General features: G+C 43.3%; 1 protein-coding gene across 3 annotated transcripts in view; it reads right to left on the bottom strand.

The window, feature by feature from the left end:
• LOC308469431 (uncharacterized protein) overlaps nt 1–19,873 on the bottom strand; it is a 101,660-nt gene that overhangs the window by 5,082 nt on the left and 76,705 nt on the right. For 2 of the 3 annotated variants that reach the window (XM_080991884.1, XM_080991886.1), the window contains one exon: nt 9,400–9,573. In XM_080991884.1, coding sequence (XP_080848010.1) covers nt 9,400–9,573 — 174 coding nt within the window. Of the gene's footprint in view, nt 1–9,399; nt 9,574–11,513; nt 11,688–19,873 lie in introns of those variants that run through there. The other variant, XM_080991885.1, reaches the window with a different exon arrangement.

Below are 19,873 nucleotides of genomic sequence, written 5' to 3'. Positions count from 1 at the left end.
GTGGCAGGAATACTCCAGCGCTTAAAAGGGGGCACTCCTAACAGTGAGATGCCTGAAACCCAGATGAGGAAGCACCAGGTTTCTCCAAATATTACAGCTGGAAACTCCAACCCTGGCTCCCTTAAAACAGACTATACCAGGGGTCTGCAACCTTTAAGACAAAAAGAGCCACTTGGACCCGTTTCCGAAGAAAAAACAACAACTGGGAGCCGCAAAACCATTGCGACATTTAAAACAAATATATCTCCGGAGCCACGATCTGACAGCGGGCGGGAAGGTGATGTTGGGACGGTGCGTGACTAACGCACGCACCGCCCCCATGCGACGTCACAGCCAGTACAGTGCCCGCCACAGTGAGGAGTGTTGGGGTGCACAATGCGCCTCCTCCCCTCGCTAGTATCCACCCCGGTGCCGCAGCAAAGATGTAAAAGAGCCACATGCGGCTCTGGAGCCGCGGGTTGCAGACCCCTGGACTATACTATCAGCAATACGTGGGAGACTGGGAGTAAAACTCTATTAAAAACAGTGACATAGAGTGAATTAGAAAAAGGAGGTTCTTTCTGATGTGATTTTATAAATTGGGACTAAGAAGCTTTGTGAGGATTACGTTCTAAACTAAAAGAAGACAAAACATATCAAAGAAAATAAATAAATACCTGCAAGAAGCTGCCCAACCTGCAAGAACCCTGTTTAATGCTGTTTAAGCAGACTGAAGGTGCGTGGGGAGACGTGGTGGCGAAGGTGGTGGGGAGAATGAGAGAAATTGAAAGAGGGAAGAGCCAGGATGATGAGGGACTGCAAGAATGTTTTGAGAGCCAGGAGGGAGGAGACGAAGGAGAATGGTTTGAGGGCAGATGAAGATGGTGGGGTCAGCTTGCTAATTGCTGACTCACCCTCACCTTGGAAAGCGAACAGGAAATAAAGAAAGAGGAAGGACAGTTAAAAAGCATTCTGGGAATTAGGAACCAGGAAAGAAGGCAAACCAAGGCTAGTAATAAAAGAAGGAAAAGTGCACAGCGCCATCTAGCAGACAATTTTAAAAGTGCAGGCAAAATGTGTTGATGTGCTCATCCTCTGCGTTTGAAGCCGACTCCTCTATCTCTTCCATTATTAAATAGTGGGAATAATATTCATAACCTGACGGATCCCAACAGTTTGAAATATTACAGACTTGGAGGTTCTGGTCTTATTTAAAGACATCACCAGCCAAACCTGGGCCAAAGCATATTAACCTGTGTACATAAGAAAAAGAAACGGAAGGTCAAGATGGCTGAGAAGAAAATACAATCTAAAATCACTGTTACTGCCAACTCCCAAGGTAGGAGACTTTCAATAGCAGAAACTGATCCCAATGCAGATTTGAAAGACTTGATAGTCAACATGAACAAAAATATAAATGATAAACTGGATTCAATGAACAATAAGATTGAACAACATTTAAAAATAATAATAGATCTCCAAGGACAGGTAAAAGACCTGACAATAAAAAATAAGTAGCTAGACAAAACAGTTCAGGAATTAAAAATCCAGAAATGTCCAAACTGATTCAGGATGAAAATAAATACCTGAGGAAAAATCAGGAGATTATACCGGATGACATAACAGAGATAAAGAAGGCGGGGGGCCACCAGGCGGCGCATTGGAAGATAGCCAACAATAACATCTCTCCGACCCACACGAGATAATTAAGAGGCTGATATGGGAGTATGCAGCCTCCCTTGCCCCCCCAAGGGGATGGGGGGGACTTCCTTGCCAGCTGTGTCCATAATTCACCCCCGGATTCGAAAGAAGGGGGTGAGGGCACTTGGCACAAAGCCCTTGGGCAGGGTCGCTCTCACGAACACTGTCTGTGATCGCGCACTGGTTTGCATCACTTCGAAATATATAATTGGATAAAGAAGCAAATGCACATACTTCAAGTGAAGATAGGGAGTAAAGACTGCTGATTAATGGGATCTCTGTGTGCAGAGCAACGGGCTGGTCAATAAATCAAGTGCAGACTCATCATTAAAAGACTGGTATGTCGGACTGAAACGGAAAGGGGGGGAGGAAAAAACTTTTCTTTTTTTCGTCTTATGTGAGTACGCAATAGTCCTCCCTCCCAGAAAGATTGTTGCAAATTATTAATCACAAGCTGGAGATTAAAAACTGTGTGGAATTGAATTATAGATCAAAGAGAGGACTGGTGGGAAAATCGGGAATGGAAGGAAAGCTTTGTGACGCAGTTTCAAAATGGAGACTTGTCAAGACGGCCTGCCTGCAGGAGGACGGGGGAGGAGGACCGTGGTCATTGGAATGTGAATGTATGGTGATCGGAATGTGAATTTGACCCGGCAGGGCCCCCTGAGATACAGATACGCAGGCCGGTGGAAATCAACGGACAGACTGTAGGAATGTTTTTTACGGAGGGTGGAAATGGTGGCTGTCCTTTATGTGATATGGCTCCTGGAGATTGTAAAATCCACACAGGATATGTTTGTTTCCAACCCGCTTGTGAAGATTATCAGAGATCACAAAAAAGGAATATATGATTACAACAAGAAGATGAGGAAAATAATAAAGAGACTATCTGGACAGAATTGGACAGAACTGTGAAATTAAAGCAGCAGCAAGAGTGATGTTTGGATCCCTTTCGGAGCGTGAAGTATGGGTACCCCCAATAAAATTTTAAAACTTTGGCTGTATAATTTGGAACTAATGTGATTTGGAATTAATGTGATTTGATTGGCCTGTTAATAATTTTTTTTTTATAAAAAAACAGAGATAAAGAAGGCACAAGAGCAATTATTAGATCAGATTGCCATCTTGGACATGTATCAGCATCAAATGGTTTTGCACTTTTGAGGAATTCCTGAATCCCAAAATGAACAAATTGAGAATAAAATAATCCAAGAGTTAGCAAAGTGGATGGGAGTACAAGAAGATGAATTATTAATGGATGTGGACAAAATATTTAGGATCAGATCAGAAAGATCAAACATGTACAAAGGCCCAGGAGATTGCCTAGTGTTTTTAAACTCAAGGCTATTCAAAGACAAAATATTTCAAAAAGAAGCCAATGTAAATTAGTAATCGATGAACAGAACATCTCAATTTTTAAGGAACTGCCAAAAGGATTAGTTGAGAAAAGACAAAATTATAAAATTCTCACAGATGCCTTAAAGAAAAATTCAGTAAGATATAAGTGGGAATTTCCGGAGGGACTGACATTTATGTTAAAAGAAAGAAAAAAACACCTAAGATCAATAGAAGAAATGGCAAAATTCTGGAGAAAGTATAAAAAGGAGCTTGGAGGAGAAGCATCAACGGAAAGAGAAGAGGAGTCGGAAGGGAGAGAATAGAAGCCTCAATGCAGAAGGACAATTGTTAGATAAGAACAATAGGATTAATTCATTTGAATTTAGAATTTTAACATAGTAAACAAATTAGATAAAATTGAATAGAGACTGATGAACTTGAACATAATTTCTTGGAATGTAAATGGTCTTAATAGTAAATTGAAAAGAAAGCAAATAGAGTATATTCTGAAAAAGGGAAGATGGGATGTTGTATATTTGCAAAAAAAAAACATGTAGTGAAAAGACATAGAAGGGTATTGATAAACAAGAAGCTAGGAACAGAATTTATATCATCAGATCCCAGAAAGAAAAGAGGTATTGTAACATATATAAACCCTCAAATAGAGACGAAACTAATTTTCAAGGATGAGGAAGGCAGATTATTGGAGTTACTATTGGAAAAAGGGATGGAAAAAATTGTGGTGGTAGGGATTTATGCACCAAATGAGAATAAATCACAGTATTTTAAAATAGTGCAAGATAAATTATTAGAATATATAGATGATGAGATTATTCTATTAGGTGACTTCAACAGAGTCACCTCATTGGAATATGATCGCACCAACACAACAAAGAAGTCAAAAGGTGGTAGACTTCCACACACTTTTTCCCAAATGGTTGAAAATTTAAATTTAAAAGATGTTAGGAGATATAAACACCCATTAGAGAAACAGTTCACACACTATTCACAGGCAAAAAAATCAGCAAGAAGGATCAATGGTATCTGGATCTCAAATAATTTAATGTTAAGGAGAAACAAAAACAGAAATACAACCTAGACTACTAACAGATCATAATTCAGTTACACTGGAATTAAGAGATAACAGAAAGGTAAAAAGAAGATGGAGAATGAATGAAAAAAAATTAAATGATGAAAAGATTCTAGGTAAAGCACAGGAATTACTTAGAGAATTCTTCCAAATTAATAAAGAGCAAGATACAGATAGTAGAATAATATGGGAGGTGAGAAAAGCTGGTATAAGAAGATTTTATATTCAACAAAATGTGATTCATAAAAGAAATAGAGAAAAGAAAATGTATCAAATTAGAAAAGAAATAGAAGAAAATGAGGAAATATTAGCCAAACATCCATAACAAGATCAAGATAGAGCTAATGTCAAAAAGTATAGACCAATCTCTCTACTTAATGTGGATTACAAATTTTTTGCTAATAAATTGGCCAACAGGCTGAAGAAGGTCATGTCAGAATATATCCATAAGGACCAGGCAGGTTTTCTGCCTGGAAGACATATGAAGGATAATATTAGGAATATAGTAGATATTCTGGAAAAGTTGGAAGCAAGAAAAAATTGTAAAGCAATGTTAATGTTTATTGATGCGGAGAAGGCCTTTGATAATGTATCTTGGAGTTTTATGACACATAATTTAGAAAGCATTAGGGAACAAAAAGCTAAAATTATAGTAAATAATGTGATATCAGAGGAAATTAGAATTGAGAAGGGTGCCAGGCAAGGGTGCCCACTTTCCCCTCTGCTCTTTATTTCGGTCCTGGAGGTCTTGTTAAGTATGTTAAGGAAAGATGAACAAATTAAAGGTATAGTAGTAGGATCCAAACAGTATAAATTAAAAGCCTTTGCAGATGACTTGGTGTTGACATTACAAGATCCAGACTCCAGTGCAGTAAAAGCACTGGAGATGATACAGGAGTTCAGACAGGTAGCAGGATTTAAGTTAAATAAGAGCAAAACCAAAGTATTAGAGAAAAATCTGGACGAGGAAAGGAAATTTCCGGAGCGCACCCTGTGCTTCGGGCAGATGTTCGCAAGCCTTGCGGATAGCAGCCTGTTCTGGGGGCTGGGGTCAGGGGAAGGTTGGGCTTCCCCCGCCCCAGCCCCGCAGCTGGTGGGGGAAATAAATTTTTTTATCCCCCCCCCAAAAAACGAGGTGTGCCCTATGGGCTGGTGCGCCCTATAGGGCAAAAAATACGGTATTTCTATTTAATTTATCTTAGCATATTTAGATAAATAGTCTTTGAATTTCTTCCATTCTTCCTGATGCTCCTCCTCCCTCTGGTCGCAGATTCTCCCGGTCAGGTCGGCTAGCTCCGAAAAGTCCATCATCTTTATCTGGCATTCCTCCACTGTTGGTATTTTTTGTGTTTCCCAATTATTGGCTAATAAAATTCGAGTTGCAGTTGTGGCATAACAAAAACAATCTAACATCTTTTTGGGGCAATTCCAGACCTATTATTCCAAGAAGAAAGGCCTCTGGTTTCTTATCAAATGTGCATTTCAGCTTTTTTCCCCAACTCATTATAAATCTTCTCCCATAAGTTTTTCACCTTGGGACAGGTCCACCACATACGGTAGAAGGTACCCTCCTTTTCTTTACATTTCCAGCATAGATTATCACTATTGTGATAAATCTTTGCTAACTTTACACGGGTCAAGTACCATCTATACATCATTTTCATTATATTTTCCTTTAACATTGTACATGCAATAAACTTGACCCCTTTCCTCCACAACCTTTCCTAATCTTCAAACATTATGTTATGTCCCACATCTCTTGCCCAATCTATCAACACAGATTTAACTTGTTCATCCTTTGTATGCCACTAAAACTGGCTAAAATTTATAAACTAACATCGAATCTGTGTTGGAGATGTAAGATATCAGAGGGATCCTTATATCATGTATGGTGGGGATGTGAAATTGGTAAGAAGCAAAAACAACAATTGGTAAGAAGCCGGAAACATTCCTTTTAGGAATTATAACAAATGACATCCCAAAAGACATGAAGAGGTTTTTTTTTTATGCAACAGCTGCCGCAAGGTTATTGATTGCAAAATATTGGAAATCAGAAGAAGCACCAACATTGAAAGATTGGCAAAATAAATTTTTTGAAATGATTGAATTAGCAAAAATGATGGCAACAATTAGAATGCAATCTAATCAAAATCTCAAACAGGAATGGAAATGTGTAGAAGAATATATGAACAAAAGATGATCCAACAAGAATTTATTGATCTGTATAGACTGATTTCACAAAGTTAAGCTAAGCTAATATATAAGATTGAATGTTTAATTATTAAGATACAAAGTTACAATCTCAATAATAAAGTTACAAAATAATAACAAGGAAGTCACACATGGGTGGAGGGAAGACACAGGGCAAGAAATAAGAAATGGATAAATGTTGGTACATAATGAAATGTGAAAAGGTGAATTTACAAATATAATGTATATGTATCAATATGCAGCGATTTCATATATGTATTGCAACATTAATAATAAATAAAGTACAAAAAAGAAGAAGCAAAAACAACAGACCTAAAAGAAGTTACTTTAACTTCCCTAAAAACTCTCAAGCCGACATTTAAGAAGGTCTGGGGAGTTCAGACAAGCCTGGTCATTGTTTAAAAAGGCATGACTAGACAAAGAATATTCACAAACAGTTGATATCCCTCCATTCAGGGCTCACGGTGTGGATGTTAGAATCCCAGATGCTGTTGGTCTCCATCCAAATAGTGGAGGTTCATCAAATAGAGCCGGGATGTCCAACAGGTCTACTGGTAGATCCTGCGAGATTTTGGTCAATCGCAGTCAATCGCTGGCCCCCTCCCGGATCCTCCCTCCATTGTTGGAGAAGACAGAGCTTACAAACCGAGGCTGGAGGCTGTTTTTCCCCCAGCGATCCTTTGGTGAGTTGCTAATAAAAGCTCAACAACTTTGACCTGAACCCCTCAAAAACAGGGGTAGATCACTCCCAGTCTTTAATTCTGCAAGTAGATTGCAGTCTCTTGGAAGCTGGCCACCCCTGAAATAGAGCTATGCATGGAATTTCAAAATTGATGTTATGATCTAACAGGGAATTTTAACGAGAGGGTCCATGATCCCACAATTCTTCTCCTTGACTTCCTTATGCAAAGCTCTCTTGTCAGGATCCAGCAACGTCCCTGCCTCCTCTGAAACAAGCAGGAACATCTTCACCTGCACACTCCCCATCAGCTGTTGCCTCAATCTATATTTGGTCTAAATTTAAACTTTTTTCTAAATATCTTTCTTCACTTTGAATCTCTTCTCATTTTCACGAGGAGACCAACTCTGTATAGTTTGATTGGTATCAGAAGATGGAAAATGACTATTACTCACTCTTAATCTAAGCACAACGGCCAGAAGAGCTTCTGACTAGGAATTCGGCTATGCGATGTTGAATGTTCTCTGTTCTCCGCTGTTTACCCTTTTTTGTTTCAATTTATACCAATTCATGAACCCAGAACTCATACACTGATCACCAACGAGGAACATGTTATTCCAGCAAATTTATTTAGTCTACATATTTGTATCATATATTAGTCTTATATGATCCTTGTTTTTAAAAGAAAAGGAAAAGTTACTCCTAAAAGAAAAGAAAAAGGCAAAACACAGCGGCCCCATCGGCAATCAGTCCTGAAATTAGGATCAGGTAATTTAAAGAATCATGGCTTCTAGTGCTGCGCAATGGATCAGTGAGTTCTCTGACATTGGTAGGGCATTCAGAGCCCAGTACTAGCGCCAATACATCGCGGTGGCCGGGGAGCTGTGACGTATTCCTAGCTCAAATTCCCCGCAGATGTCATTGGCGCAGGAAGGCAGGTGGAGGAGCCCAAAAAGGTGCTCACCTTCTCAAACTCCATCCGCCTGCCTGCCTCATCCCACCCCCAAAATGAGCAAGCCCCAGTACCTCTCCAGCCCCATCCATCCATGTCCCCATCTCCCCTCCCCTGGGACTCACCAGATATCTGGGAGGGAACGCTCAGAGGCTGTGAGGAAGGATGCAGGAGACAACCTGACCAGGTCAACTGTCCATCTTCCCCCTTCCATCCTTGCTAGCTTTACAGATTCCTTCCCCACAACAAACACTCTGTGAGGTCAGTGGGACTGAGATACTTCAGAGATGTGTGACTAGCCCAAGGTCACCCAGCAGCTGCATGTGGAGGAACGGGGAAGCGAACCCGGTTCACCAGATTAGGTGAATACCACTCTTAACCAGAACACCACACTGGCTCTTAGTTATGGTAAAACTTTGGCTCATGCTAAAGAAGAGCATTATGGGAAAGCCAAACGCTGTAGAATTCTTGGAATGTGTATCTGCTTCTTTAATTGCAGACTTTCTATCTCAAAGAGTGTGAATAAGTTATCTTCTCCAACTGCAGGAAGGAGGTTCCTAGCTGATTTGTAGTCTTGACACCTGGCTATCTTAGATGCCCTTTCTGTGTGAAAAAGGTTATGAAGCTTAATTTACAACTCAAAGAATCTGGTATGGCTTTGGGAATGCTTTTCATCTTCAAGGCCTTTTGATAAACAGGATTCGGCTGTCGAGGCTCCTAAAAAGCCTGAGTTATTGTTCTTCTATCTAACCATTGGCGAGTTGCTAATTAATCTAAAGAACTGATTGGCTTTTGAGTTTTGAATCCACGTGGGTTCAAAGGGGATAAAACCTAAGGAAACCAACTTGCAATTCCCTAACATACCTTGCCATGTGAGACCATTGTCTTGCAAAAAGGACTTGCCCTGATGCCAGGGATGCGGAGAACAGTTCTGTTTCACACTTTCATTCTCGTTGTATGTTCTGTAGTTAGTGATACTGAAAAATGTTTTTATTTTCTGTTTGGGATTTGTAAGAGATGTGCCAACTTTTATGTTTGAATCATCGTGGTTTTTTATTTACTTCTGGAAAAAGGACTTTTCCCTGTTTCTGCCTTTTATGCCTTTCTGCTGGGGAAGCTAAACCAGTACCTGACCACTTAGTCGCCTACCAGAGCCTGATGGATTTCTGTCTGTGCCACAGTAAAGTGACACAGTGTGGGGCAGCCCGGTAAAACTGAAGAGTAATCTCCTTCCTTAGCTTACTTTTCAGGGCTGTTCTAAGATAAGGAAGTGGTGGCAGCAAACTACTGTTTCTGTTTCTTTATGTTCTGAAAAAGTGTCGGCGCACCCCACCCCCTCTCTCATCCGGGTCTTGCCGGAGTTGGAAGGCAGGCTGGAGAGGTGAGAGACTGTTCACGAATGATACACAAGCCGCAATACCTCTTCATCTCCCCTCCCCTGGGACTCACCAGATCTCTTGGAGGTCCCTGGGAGGCAACGCTCAGAGGCTGTGAGGAGGGATGCAGGAGACAACCTGACCAGGTCAACTGTCCATCTTCCCCCTTCCATCCTCGCTAGCTTTACAGATTCAGTTTCTTTCATCCTTCCTGAGGAGTCGAGAAGCCACCACAAGCTGCAGGGTCCTGGAAGAGAAAAAGAAGCAAAGGGAGCCTCAGAGGCCCTGCAGGGTTTCTCCTGCCCTAGATATTCCCCTGCTCCTGGAGAAGCACAAATGGGGCAGCCCCTTCCCAACAGAAACCCAATTGAAACATCTACAGTGATTCCAACTTAATCTGTTTGCACCTCACTCCACTTTGTAAGGCTGGCATGGTCTGCACACTAGTGACCTGAGAGTGGACCCCATTGAACTCAGTTGGGCTTATGGATAGAACTCAGTTGGGCTTATGGATAGAATACAGCCGAGTAGCTATTACATGTAGGGGCCCCCACGACTCAATGCAAGAGATGACTTGGCAGTTGAGCTGGCTGGGCCCCAAACCTCTTTCTGCTCATCATTAGAGCTGCTGAGAGACACTAGAAGGTTGGGAATAGGATCTGGCTCCTGCTGTTTCTTAGCCACCTCCTCATTTTCCTTATTCATGCAAAATGGAGTGATTTTTTGGCTGTGCTTTCTTTAGACAAGCTCTCTTTGGAGCAGGGCCCGGGGCACTCGGGAGAGACCAGAAATTCTGTAACCACTCCAGGTCAACACCATCTTTCCCCTTAATTCCATATCATGTTTCCTTATACCATTTGTAGCAATTAAAGCTTTTCTAACTTTAGTCTGCAGCAACTTCTGTGTCATTCACTTAGTGTTCTGCAGAATGCGGAGGCTAGACTGGTGACTGGGAGTGGCTGCTGGAACCATGTAAGACCGCTCCTAAAGGAACTACTTTCAAAGTGTTGGTGCTGACCTTTAAAGCCCTAAACGGCCTCTGCCCAGGATACCCGAAGGAGCATCTCCACCCCCATCGTTCTGCTGGACACTGAGGTCCAGCACTGAGGGCCTTCTGGCGGTTCCCTCAGTGCAAGAAGAGAAGTTACAGGGAAGCAGGCTGAGGGCCTTCTTGGTAGTGGCGCCCTCCCTGTGGAACACGCTCCCATCAGATGTCAAGGAAATAAAGAACCACACAACTTTTAGGAGACATCTGAAGGCAGCCCTGTATTGGGAAGTTTTTAATGTTTGATGTTTCATTATGTTTTTATATGTGCTGGAAGCAGCCCAGAGTGTCTGGGGAAACCCAGTCAAATGGGTGGCAGGTAAATATTACTATTATTATTATTCACACAGGATGCTGATTGCGGCGGCAGCTTCACCCCAGTGCCTTGCCAGGGCAGGAGGGGCTTGGTCTTCCTAAAAACGTTGAGCTGAGCAAGGCTGGATGCAGCTCCTGCTCCCAAGAGTGGCACATGCCAGTCTGTGCACTTGCTCTGCTGGGAGGGGGCAGATGTTTAGCTGCTGATCCATCACAAGGTTGGAAACCAGATCTCCCCGGCCCTAGGGACTCCTCCCAAGAATCCTGGGAGCCAGAATTGGTTCAGGACCCTGAGAGGTGCAAGGAGACAGCTTCAGCCCTGCTGCCCAAAGACTGCAATTCCCAGAGTGGTCACCAATCCCCCCTTCTTGCCAGGGAACTCTGGGAATTGTATTTGGGTAGATGGTGGGAGAGGGTCTCCCCTCCAGTCTCCACACTTGGGGGGGGGCTGTATCTCCCCGCTCCACAGGGCTTCTCCTTCCTTCGATTCCTTGGATGCTTCTCTGCGTTATGAAATGCGACCCTTCCCCTCAATCTGAAGGGGGCTTATTTGCATGCCCTCTTTTTGTTGCCCCAAAAAGGACTCCTCCCCAAAAAGGAAGGCAGCATCTTGATCCAAAGGAAGAACAGAGTTGCAGACCTGCCGGACACTCAGCCCCTCCCTGGCTTGGCAGAGAGGAATTGGGGGCAGGACCCTCTGCTCCCTGACTTGGGGGTCTCCCCCCCCCCCATGCATGAGCTGGACGGGGGGCCGTGCCTCCTCCCTTGCAGCCCTGGGCCCCCCTTCTCCCCGCTGCACCCCAAGGGGGAAGAGAGAAGAGACTCACCGGATTCCAGGAGGGGCACCGAGGAAGTTTTTGCAAAGCAGAGAGAACAAAGCAGCCTCCTCTTTGCTTGCAGGAAGGGACTGGGCAGGGAGGGGCTTCTGCTCGGGAGGACCTTGCCCTCCCCCGCCCTCCCCTTCCTGTCCTCTCTAGGAATCCCGCTCTGCTCCTTTTAACCCTTGGCAAGCCGAGGGCACCCAGACCGCCCCTCCCTCTCCCTGCCTGCTTCTGCGCTCTAGGGGCTGCCCTCCCTTCTCCATCTGGGCCGAGGACTCTGCATCAAGGGCCCGCCCCCATCTTATGCAGACTGACGACAACGGAGATGGGGGTTTCTGCATTCTGCAGTGTGAATCTGGATCCGTACTTTGAAATGACTAAAAAACTGAATGTTAAAGGGCCTCTCCTGGAAGCGCCTTCCCTGGGACCCACTGGCAAGGTACATCCTGGAAGTCTCCCCCCCTCCACACACACACACGTTTCTCTTTCCCTGGGGGGCCAAGAGATGCTCCCCTGCCCTGCACCCCCAGGGGCCCCTTTGCGGAAACTGAAGTGTGATGCCCACCAAAGGGAAGGCGAAGGTGAAGGACCCCTGGACCTTTGTCCGCAGACAGCTCCCCCCCCTTTCTTCCCCACACCAAACATAACCACAGTTTTGAAAATCCTCCATACTCTGGGCATGTGCAGATTTCGCAGCTTTCTGCAAACCAGAGGCAGGGAAGAAGTGGCCAAAGAACCACCTTGCAGAAAAGGGGCCTTGTGGGCTGGGGTGCAGGATCCCTGAGGATCCAGTACAGGAAGAACTGAACAGGGAAGAACTGCCCCCCCCCATCATAGAGGGGGTGGCACCCCCGCCTGAATCGCAGAAATAGACTCCAGGAGGAGCAAGCAAGGGAGGCGGATGGGCAGAGAGGACAAAAAGATGAAGATGCAGTGATGGGGAAGGGAGGGTGCCCCAAAAAGGGTCCTTACTGGGCCCCGGATCTATGCAATCCAGCTGCAAAGCGGGAACCCAACACCTGCAGGGCTTGCCTGGCAGGATGAAGCCCCTCCCCCTGCAAGAGATTACCCTCCCCCCACGCACAATAACACTGGGATATTCAAAAGGTAAAGGGCCCCTGGACGGTTACGTCCAGTCAAAGGCGACTGTGGGGTTGGGGCGCTCGTCTGGGCTGTCAGACCGAGGGGGCTGGCGTTTGTCCCCAGACAGCTTTTCTGGGTCACATGACCCACAGGACTAAACCACAACGGGGTACAGTACATTGGTGAAAACCAGAATGCACAGAAATGCCACAACTACTTGTACCGGTATGTTTTTGAACTCCTAGGTTGGCAGAAGCTGGGACAGAGCAACGGGAGCTCACCCTGTCGTGGGGATTTGAACCCCGACCTCCCTTGTCCTTCAGATGTGGGTCCCCACTGCCAAACAGGGCCCTCAGGGTTGACTCCCCAGGGAGGGGGTGGAAAGAGGCACAGGAGCCAACTCCTAGGGGCCATGGTCACGTTGCCCTCCACCCCGAAAAAAGGTGATTGACATTAAAATGGTGAGGGGTGTGTGGCATCATCTCATCCATTACACTGGGAGGAAGAGGGTGTGGGAGGGAAGCCCAGCCAAGCATTGCCAGGGGGCGGTTGGGGGCGCTGGCAGAGAATTTCCTGGAGGGGCTCCAGAGCTGCCTTGGCATCTTCCTCCTGCACAGGAATCTGCCTGAAGTAAAGCGGGGGGGGGGGGGGGCTGTCTATTCCCACTGCTCCCCCTTCCTCCAGGGGGGTTGGATTCATGGAATCCTAGGAACTAAGAGAGAGCCATCCAGCAAAAATCACAGAGAGCATGTGAAGCTAACTCTTTATTAGCAGAAACAAGGACTGCTCCAGGGAGCCAGGAATAGTCAACACTCAACTCTTCTCAGTAGTTGCAGAAATCCAGGTGGAAGAATCTGCAGCCCAGCCCTTTGCGGTTCTGACGCACAAGAGCCAACTCCTAGGGGCTGATCGGCTTTGCCAATAAAATATTTGTAGGGTCCTGGCACTCCCAAAGTTAACCGGCACTGCCATTCAAATAGAGTGTGTGCACGGCATCATATGATCAATTCTGCTGGACAGTGATTGCCTGGGCCCTCCTATTATTTTATTCAAGTCGGCACATCTGCTGAGAAGTAAGCCAGGTCAGATCAAGGTGCTTTTGGAAAAAACTAGTTTTCTGGATCCATTTCAATTGGGTTTTAGGCCCAGTTTGGGCCCAGAAACTGCTTTGGTCGCCCTGTATGATGATGACCTCTGTCGAGAGAGAGATAAGGGAAACATGTCCCTGTTCATTCTTCTTGACCCGTCAGCGGCTTTTGATACCATCGACCATGGTATCCTTCTGGAGCGACACTCCGAACTAGGAGAGTTTGGCATGACTTTGTGATGGTTCCAGTCCTAGTTGGATGGTCGTTCCAACTGGAGTGATTTTCAGCCCCATGCAACCTTCAATGTGGGGTTCCTCAGGGCTCAAGCCTATCCCCCAGGTTGTTAAACATCTACATGAAACTGCTGGGTGGGGTTATCTGGAGGTTTGGAGTAAGTTGTCAGCAGTACGCTGATGACACTCAGCTCTGTTTCTCCTTTACATCTGCAGGTGAGACATTGGAAGTGCAGGACCAGTGTCTTGACTCGGTAATGGACTGGAGAGCCAACAAACTTAAGCTCAATCCAGATAAGACCGAGGCACTGTTAGTGGGTGGTTCCCTAGGCCACCTGCTCTTCACGGGGTCACGTTTCCTCCAAAGGAGCAGGTTCACAGCTTGGGGGTACTCCTGGAGACTTTGCTGTCGCTCGAGGCTCAGGCGGCCTCGGTGGCCCGGAGTGCCTTCCTTCAGCTTCGGTAGTAGAAGTAGAAGCTGTGAGGATACTGTCTACTTTGGTCTCATTTCAGTCAGGAAGGGAAAGATCTTCTAGAAAGAGAAGAATCCCAAACCAGTTATGAAGGGTGTGGTGACCCCCTGGGTCTTCTATACTGTCAGAAGTACCTCAGGAGCGTGGAAACTGACAGAAAGTACCACCTTGTTTAAGAATCAAAATATTAAGTTGCAACAAGTAAGTTAAGGAGCTGAAGTGAAATAACTGGAAATAAGCTCAGAATTGGCGACCCTCTCTAGACACCTGTAACATCTAAGAGGAATAACTTAAAAGAAGCAACAGAAGTTTAAAAGAAGCTATGCATTTACTACTTTGTTTAGAAGCCTGTAACACACACTAAATTTAGTACAATTTATTAGTAGGTTTCCTGTTTCCTGAAAGAACATTATCTATCTCCTGACACATCCTTTGCTTTTTTCAACTTTGTTCTGTAAAATAATCTTTCTTGTTTGTTCAACTTCTGCCAGAGTCTCCAAGGATCTTTGTTTACGTTCACACAGAAAGATAATCCTATTTTTATTTCAAATATCCCAATAATAATTGGGACAAAATATTTTAAAAGCTGGCAAAGAGACCTTGCCAATTTTATATGGCAAGGGAAGAAAGCCAGAATAAAATCAGAAATAATGATGGGGCCAAAAGAAATGGGGGGGATTTGCAGTCCCAGATTTAAGAAGATATTTTGAAGCAGCATGCTGGAGTTGGATGAAAGAGTGGATGTTACTAAAAGATACTGAAGTTTTGGAACTAGAAGGCTGGGACAAAATACAGGGTTGGCATGGATATTTATTCTATGGGAAAATACAATTGCATAAAGGATTTACGAACCGCCTTGTGAGAAAGGCCCTATTTGAGGTATGGGCGAGAACAAAAGAGAGAATTATAGAAGGAACTCCAAGGTGGACCTCTCCAATAGAGGCAACCTCGACATTTAAAAAAAAAAAAAATTGCCTGGCCAACTTATAGAGATTTAGCAGAAGGAATGAATGAAAATACAGTGGTACATCAGGTTAAGTACTTAATTCATTCCGGAGGTCCGTACTTAACCTGAAACTGTTCTTAACCTGAAGTACCACTTTAGCTAATGGGGCCTCCTGCTGCTGCCGCACCGCCGGAGCACGATTTCTGTTCTCATCCTGAAGCAAAGTTCTTAACCTGAAGCACTATTTCTGGGTTAGCGGAGTCTGTAACCTGAAGCGTATGTAACCTGAAGCGTATGTAACCCGAGGTACCACTGTATCAAATTAAAAGAATACGAAGAACTCAAAATACTGGGAATAAATTGGTTAGAATATTTCCAAGTTAAGGCTACATACAAGAAAGATATATAAACTAGGGGATTTGGGAAATAAAATATCAAAATTAGAAAGAGAGGTTTTACAAAATAATCAAAAAACACTCTCTAAAATATATAGATTATTAGATAAAGTCCTCCCAGATCAAGAAGTCAAAGGAGAGAATATTCTAAAGTGGGAACGGGATTTAGGATATACAATTGATTCTGAAGATTGGAAAAAGTTTTGGGGAAAAAATATAAATTTTACAGCTTAGAGAGAATTATATGAAGATGTACCACAGATGGTATATGGCACCAGACAGACTGGCAAAAACGAATAGATCAAATAGTAATAAATGCTGGAGATGTAATAGAATGAAAGGCACTCTATACCATATGTGGTGAACATGTCCAGAGAGCAAAAAATTTTGGGAGATGATCCATGAAGAGATTAAAAAATTGATAAAGTATCGGCTTCCGGTTCAGCGAGACTCTAACACAGGCGGGGATTTCTTCTTTGTGGGGAATCCCGAGCTTCTTGGAGGAAAATAGGGGTTCCACAGGGCGCCGTGGTCCCCTGAAAAGTATCTGGTGGGTGTCCAGGTACATTTGGTTCCCGCAGAGCCAAAACGCGGAACTCCCGGCCGTCAGGTAGCCCCGGTTTTCGGAGTGAAGAGCACGGCGGGGGCGAAGCAGGCTGAGGGAAGCCATTACTGCCTCCGAGAAAGCGAAGCCCCGAGCCTGTAAGAGAAACGCTGGATTCTCAAGGAAAAGAACTTCGGGCTCAAGCGAGCACTTAAACAATTAAGATCTTATCTAAGGAAGGGCTCGAACAAAAGAAGGTGGATAAGAGCTCAATTCCTATCTGGAGTCATTAAGGACGCAGGGAGCTAAACAAAGCAGAGGGGAAAAACGTGAGTGACGCTGGCGGCTAAAATTCTTCTCCCTCTCCAACTGTTGGTGATTATAATTGAAGATAAAAAAACTGGTAAAAGAAGAACTTGGGGGGGAGCAAAGAGGCAACATTTCGCTACTTTTTGCTATTCCAAGCCCTCTTGGCGACGGGAGGAGGAAGGGAAAACCTGGTCTCTCTTTTGAAGTACTGTTTAGTGGAGGAATTTACTGCGTTTAGTGGAGGAATTTATTGCGTTATTGGCTGGGCTCCATTACTGCTTAATAGCCACTAATTAGCCACTATTTAACAAAGAAGAAAGGAGAAGACATGTTTGTCCTTTGCGGTAATATTTTCTCCTTTTGGAAATAGACTTTATATTACGATGGACACTTTGAATGTTGGTGACCAACTTTAGCAACTCTACAGTGGCGTTATAGCTATTGTTTTTGGGAAAACTGGAAGAATTTGAGAGAGAGGAAGGACAGTTTCCTTTTTTCTCCTCTCCTTTTCTTGTCTCTCCTCCTCCTCCCCCCTCGTTTGTTGGACGGTGGCCCTCTGGTGGGTGGAAGAGAATTGGCAATTCGGCCTCCCTCCTCCTTTTTCCTTTTTCTCTTTTGCCTCTTTTTTTTCTTTTTGGTATTTGCTGATTCATAGAGTGGACCTGGTATTTATGAAGGGTGAGCTCTTACTTTTGGAAAAGGGGGAATTTTCTGGACTTGATGAAGCTGTTTTATGACTTGCCTGAGCGTTCAAAGATTTAGGTTGGTCAGAACTTTCTTTTGGATTTAGCCCAATTGAGGGCAAGAAGAGGAAAATAGCTACCTTACCTTACTTTACTTTGACAAGCAGAAGACCATATAAGGAATAGCCCAATTGGGGGCATGAAGAACTAGGCTCTACCAGACTCTACCTACTCAACCATTTTCTTAAAAGAGGAAAAACTTTGAATATTCCTGGGAGAACTTCAACTTAACTCTCTTCCTTTATTGCAGTTTTGAGGTTATATAAGGTCCCTTTCCCTTTCAACAATATTTTGATTAATGAGTTATAAATCTATTAGTGCTAAGTATATGGAATATCTACGGACTTAAGGGACCTACTGGATTGGAAATTGCTCTGTAAAACATTGGGGGAACTGATATTTATTATCTGATTGATAGTCTCTGTGGGGAGCTGGGGATCCTAATTTTGGAATAGGTTTCTAAGTTTATTGAAGTGGTGCAATAAGATACATACGTTTAAAATGTCTCACGTACAAAAGAAAAGTGGAAACGGGGGAACCCCGGGAGAGAGAAAAGCGTCTAAGCAAGAATCAGACTTTAGGGCCGAAATATTAAAAATGTTTGCAGAAATTAGACAAAGTGAGAAAAATCTGGAAACAAAAATAGAACAGGTAGATTTAAAAATTGGGAAAATGGATAAGAAAATAGATGAAACAGTAAATGAGCTTAAAGGACAAATAAAAGAGGTATCCAGAAGGACACATGTATTAGAAGAAGGGCTGAAAAGGGCCAAATTAGAAGTGAAAGATTTGAGACGGGAGGAGGACAAAACTAGAGCAGGATTATTAGAAGCTAGTAAAGCTCAAGAAGAAATGTGGGACGCGATTTCTATGAACGAACTTCGGCAACGGGAAGTTAACTTAAGGTTGAGGGGAATACCAGAGAATCCAGGGGAGAATATAAGGCAAAAACTGACAGAAGAATTGGCTAAGTGGTTAGAGCTTCAAGTAGAGGAGGTGGCAAATACGATCCAAAATGCTTTTAGGATGAAAGTAAAAACGACCAGAGCAAAAAAATTTCCAGGGGACTGCCTCATAACATTTAAGGATAGAGATATGAGAAATCTGGTATTGGGAAAAAATAGAGAAAAAAGATTGTATATTGACGGTAGCTACATAATTATCTTTAAAGATATTCCAATCAGACTGTTGAAACGGAGAGACCCTTACAAATCACAAGTGCAAATTCTTAAGAAGAATAATATAGAATTTAAGTGGGGATATCCGGAAGGGATCTCTTTCACTTACAAAAACAAAAAACATAGGATGACCAGCCCAGGAGAAATAGGCAAATTTCAGAGAAAATACAAAGAGTTATGGATAGAGGAGGAGGAAGGAGTTAAAGGAGCAACAGGTGGAGTGGAGATAAAAGGAGTGAAGGAGGTGGGGGAGAGTGGGAGGACTGAAGGGAAACCAGAGGAAGAGGGGGAGGAGGAGGAGGAGGAGGCGGAGGAGGAGGAAGAGGAGGAAAGATTATAACAAAATATTGGAAGGGAAAGATAATTTTATAATTTGGTAACAAGATGGCATTAAAAATATGGAACTGGAATATTAATGGTCTGAACGACAAAAAAAAAACGGAACAAGGTGGAACAATTCTTAAAGAAAAAGAACTTAGATATAATCTGTCTGCAAGAAACGCACGTGGCAAAAAGGCATAGAAAAATTTTGATAAATAAAAGACTTGGAAACGAATTCATATCCTCAGACAAACAAAAGAAGAGGGGAGTGGTCCTATATATAAAAAGTAAAATAGAAGCCAAACAAATCTTTAAGGATGAAGAAGGGAGAGTTATCGGGGTTCAAATCAATTGGCAAGGGGAGAAACTAATAATCGTGGGGATCTACGCACCTAATGGAAATAAAAATGTCTTTTACCAAAAATTGGAAGAACTTTTATTGGAATATGTGGATCAAAAGATAATCCTGATGGGAGATATGAACGGGGTAGTTTCGATAGAAATGGATAGATTGAGAGATGGTGGAACAAAAGAAGGTAAACTACCCAAATCATTCTTTGAACTGGTCAGAAATTGTAATTTAATGGACATCTGGAGGCTAAGATTTCCATTGGAAAGACAATTCACCTTCTATTCGGAACCTAACCAATCAATGTCGAGAATTGACCAAATCTGGATATCAGGGGAGCTAACACCAAGAGTTCACCAAGTAGAAATTGAACCAAGAGTAATCTCAGATCATAGCCCAATTAGATTAGAAATCAAAGGGTATGAAGAAAGAACATTCAGATGGAGATTGAATGATTATTTATTTGATGATCAAAAATTTGTGCAAGGGGCTCAGAAGAAACTGAAAGAATACTTTGCCGATAATTGTAATAAAGGAACGAATATGAATATAGTGTGGGATGCAAGTAAGGCTGTGATGAGGGAATTCTGCATACAACAAAACTCAATTAGAAAGAAGAACAGAGAGAAAGGGAAAAAAGAGATTCTAGAACAAATTATGGATAAGGAACAAAAGTTAATTCAAAAACCTAACAACACAAAAAT

Source organism: Podarcis pityusensis, assembly GCF_964106645.2.
Source record: "Podarcis pityusensis genome assembly, chromosome: 2".
NCBI lineage: Eukaryota > Metazoa > Chordata > Lepidosauria > Squamata > Lacertidae > Podarcis > Podarcis pityusensis.
This window is presented reverse-complemented; position numbering and strand designations above follow the sequence as displayed.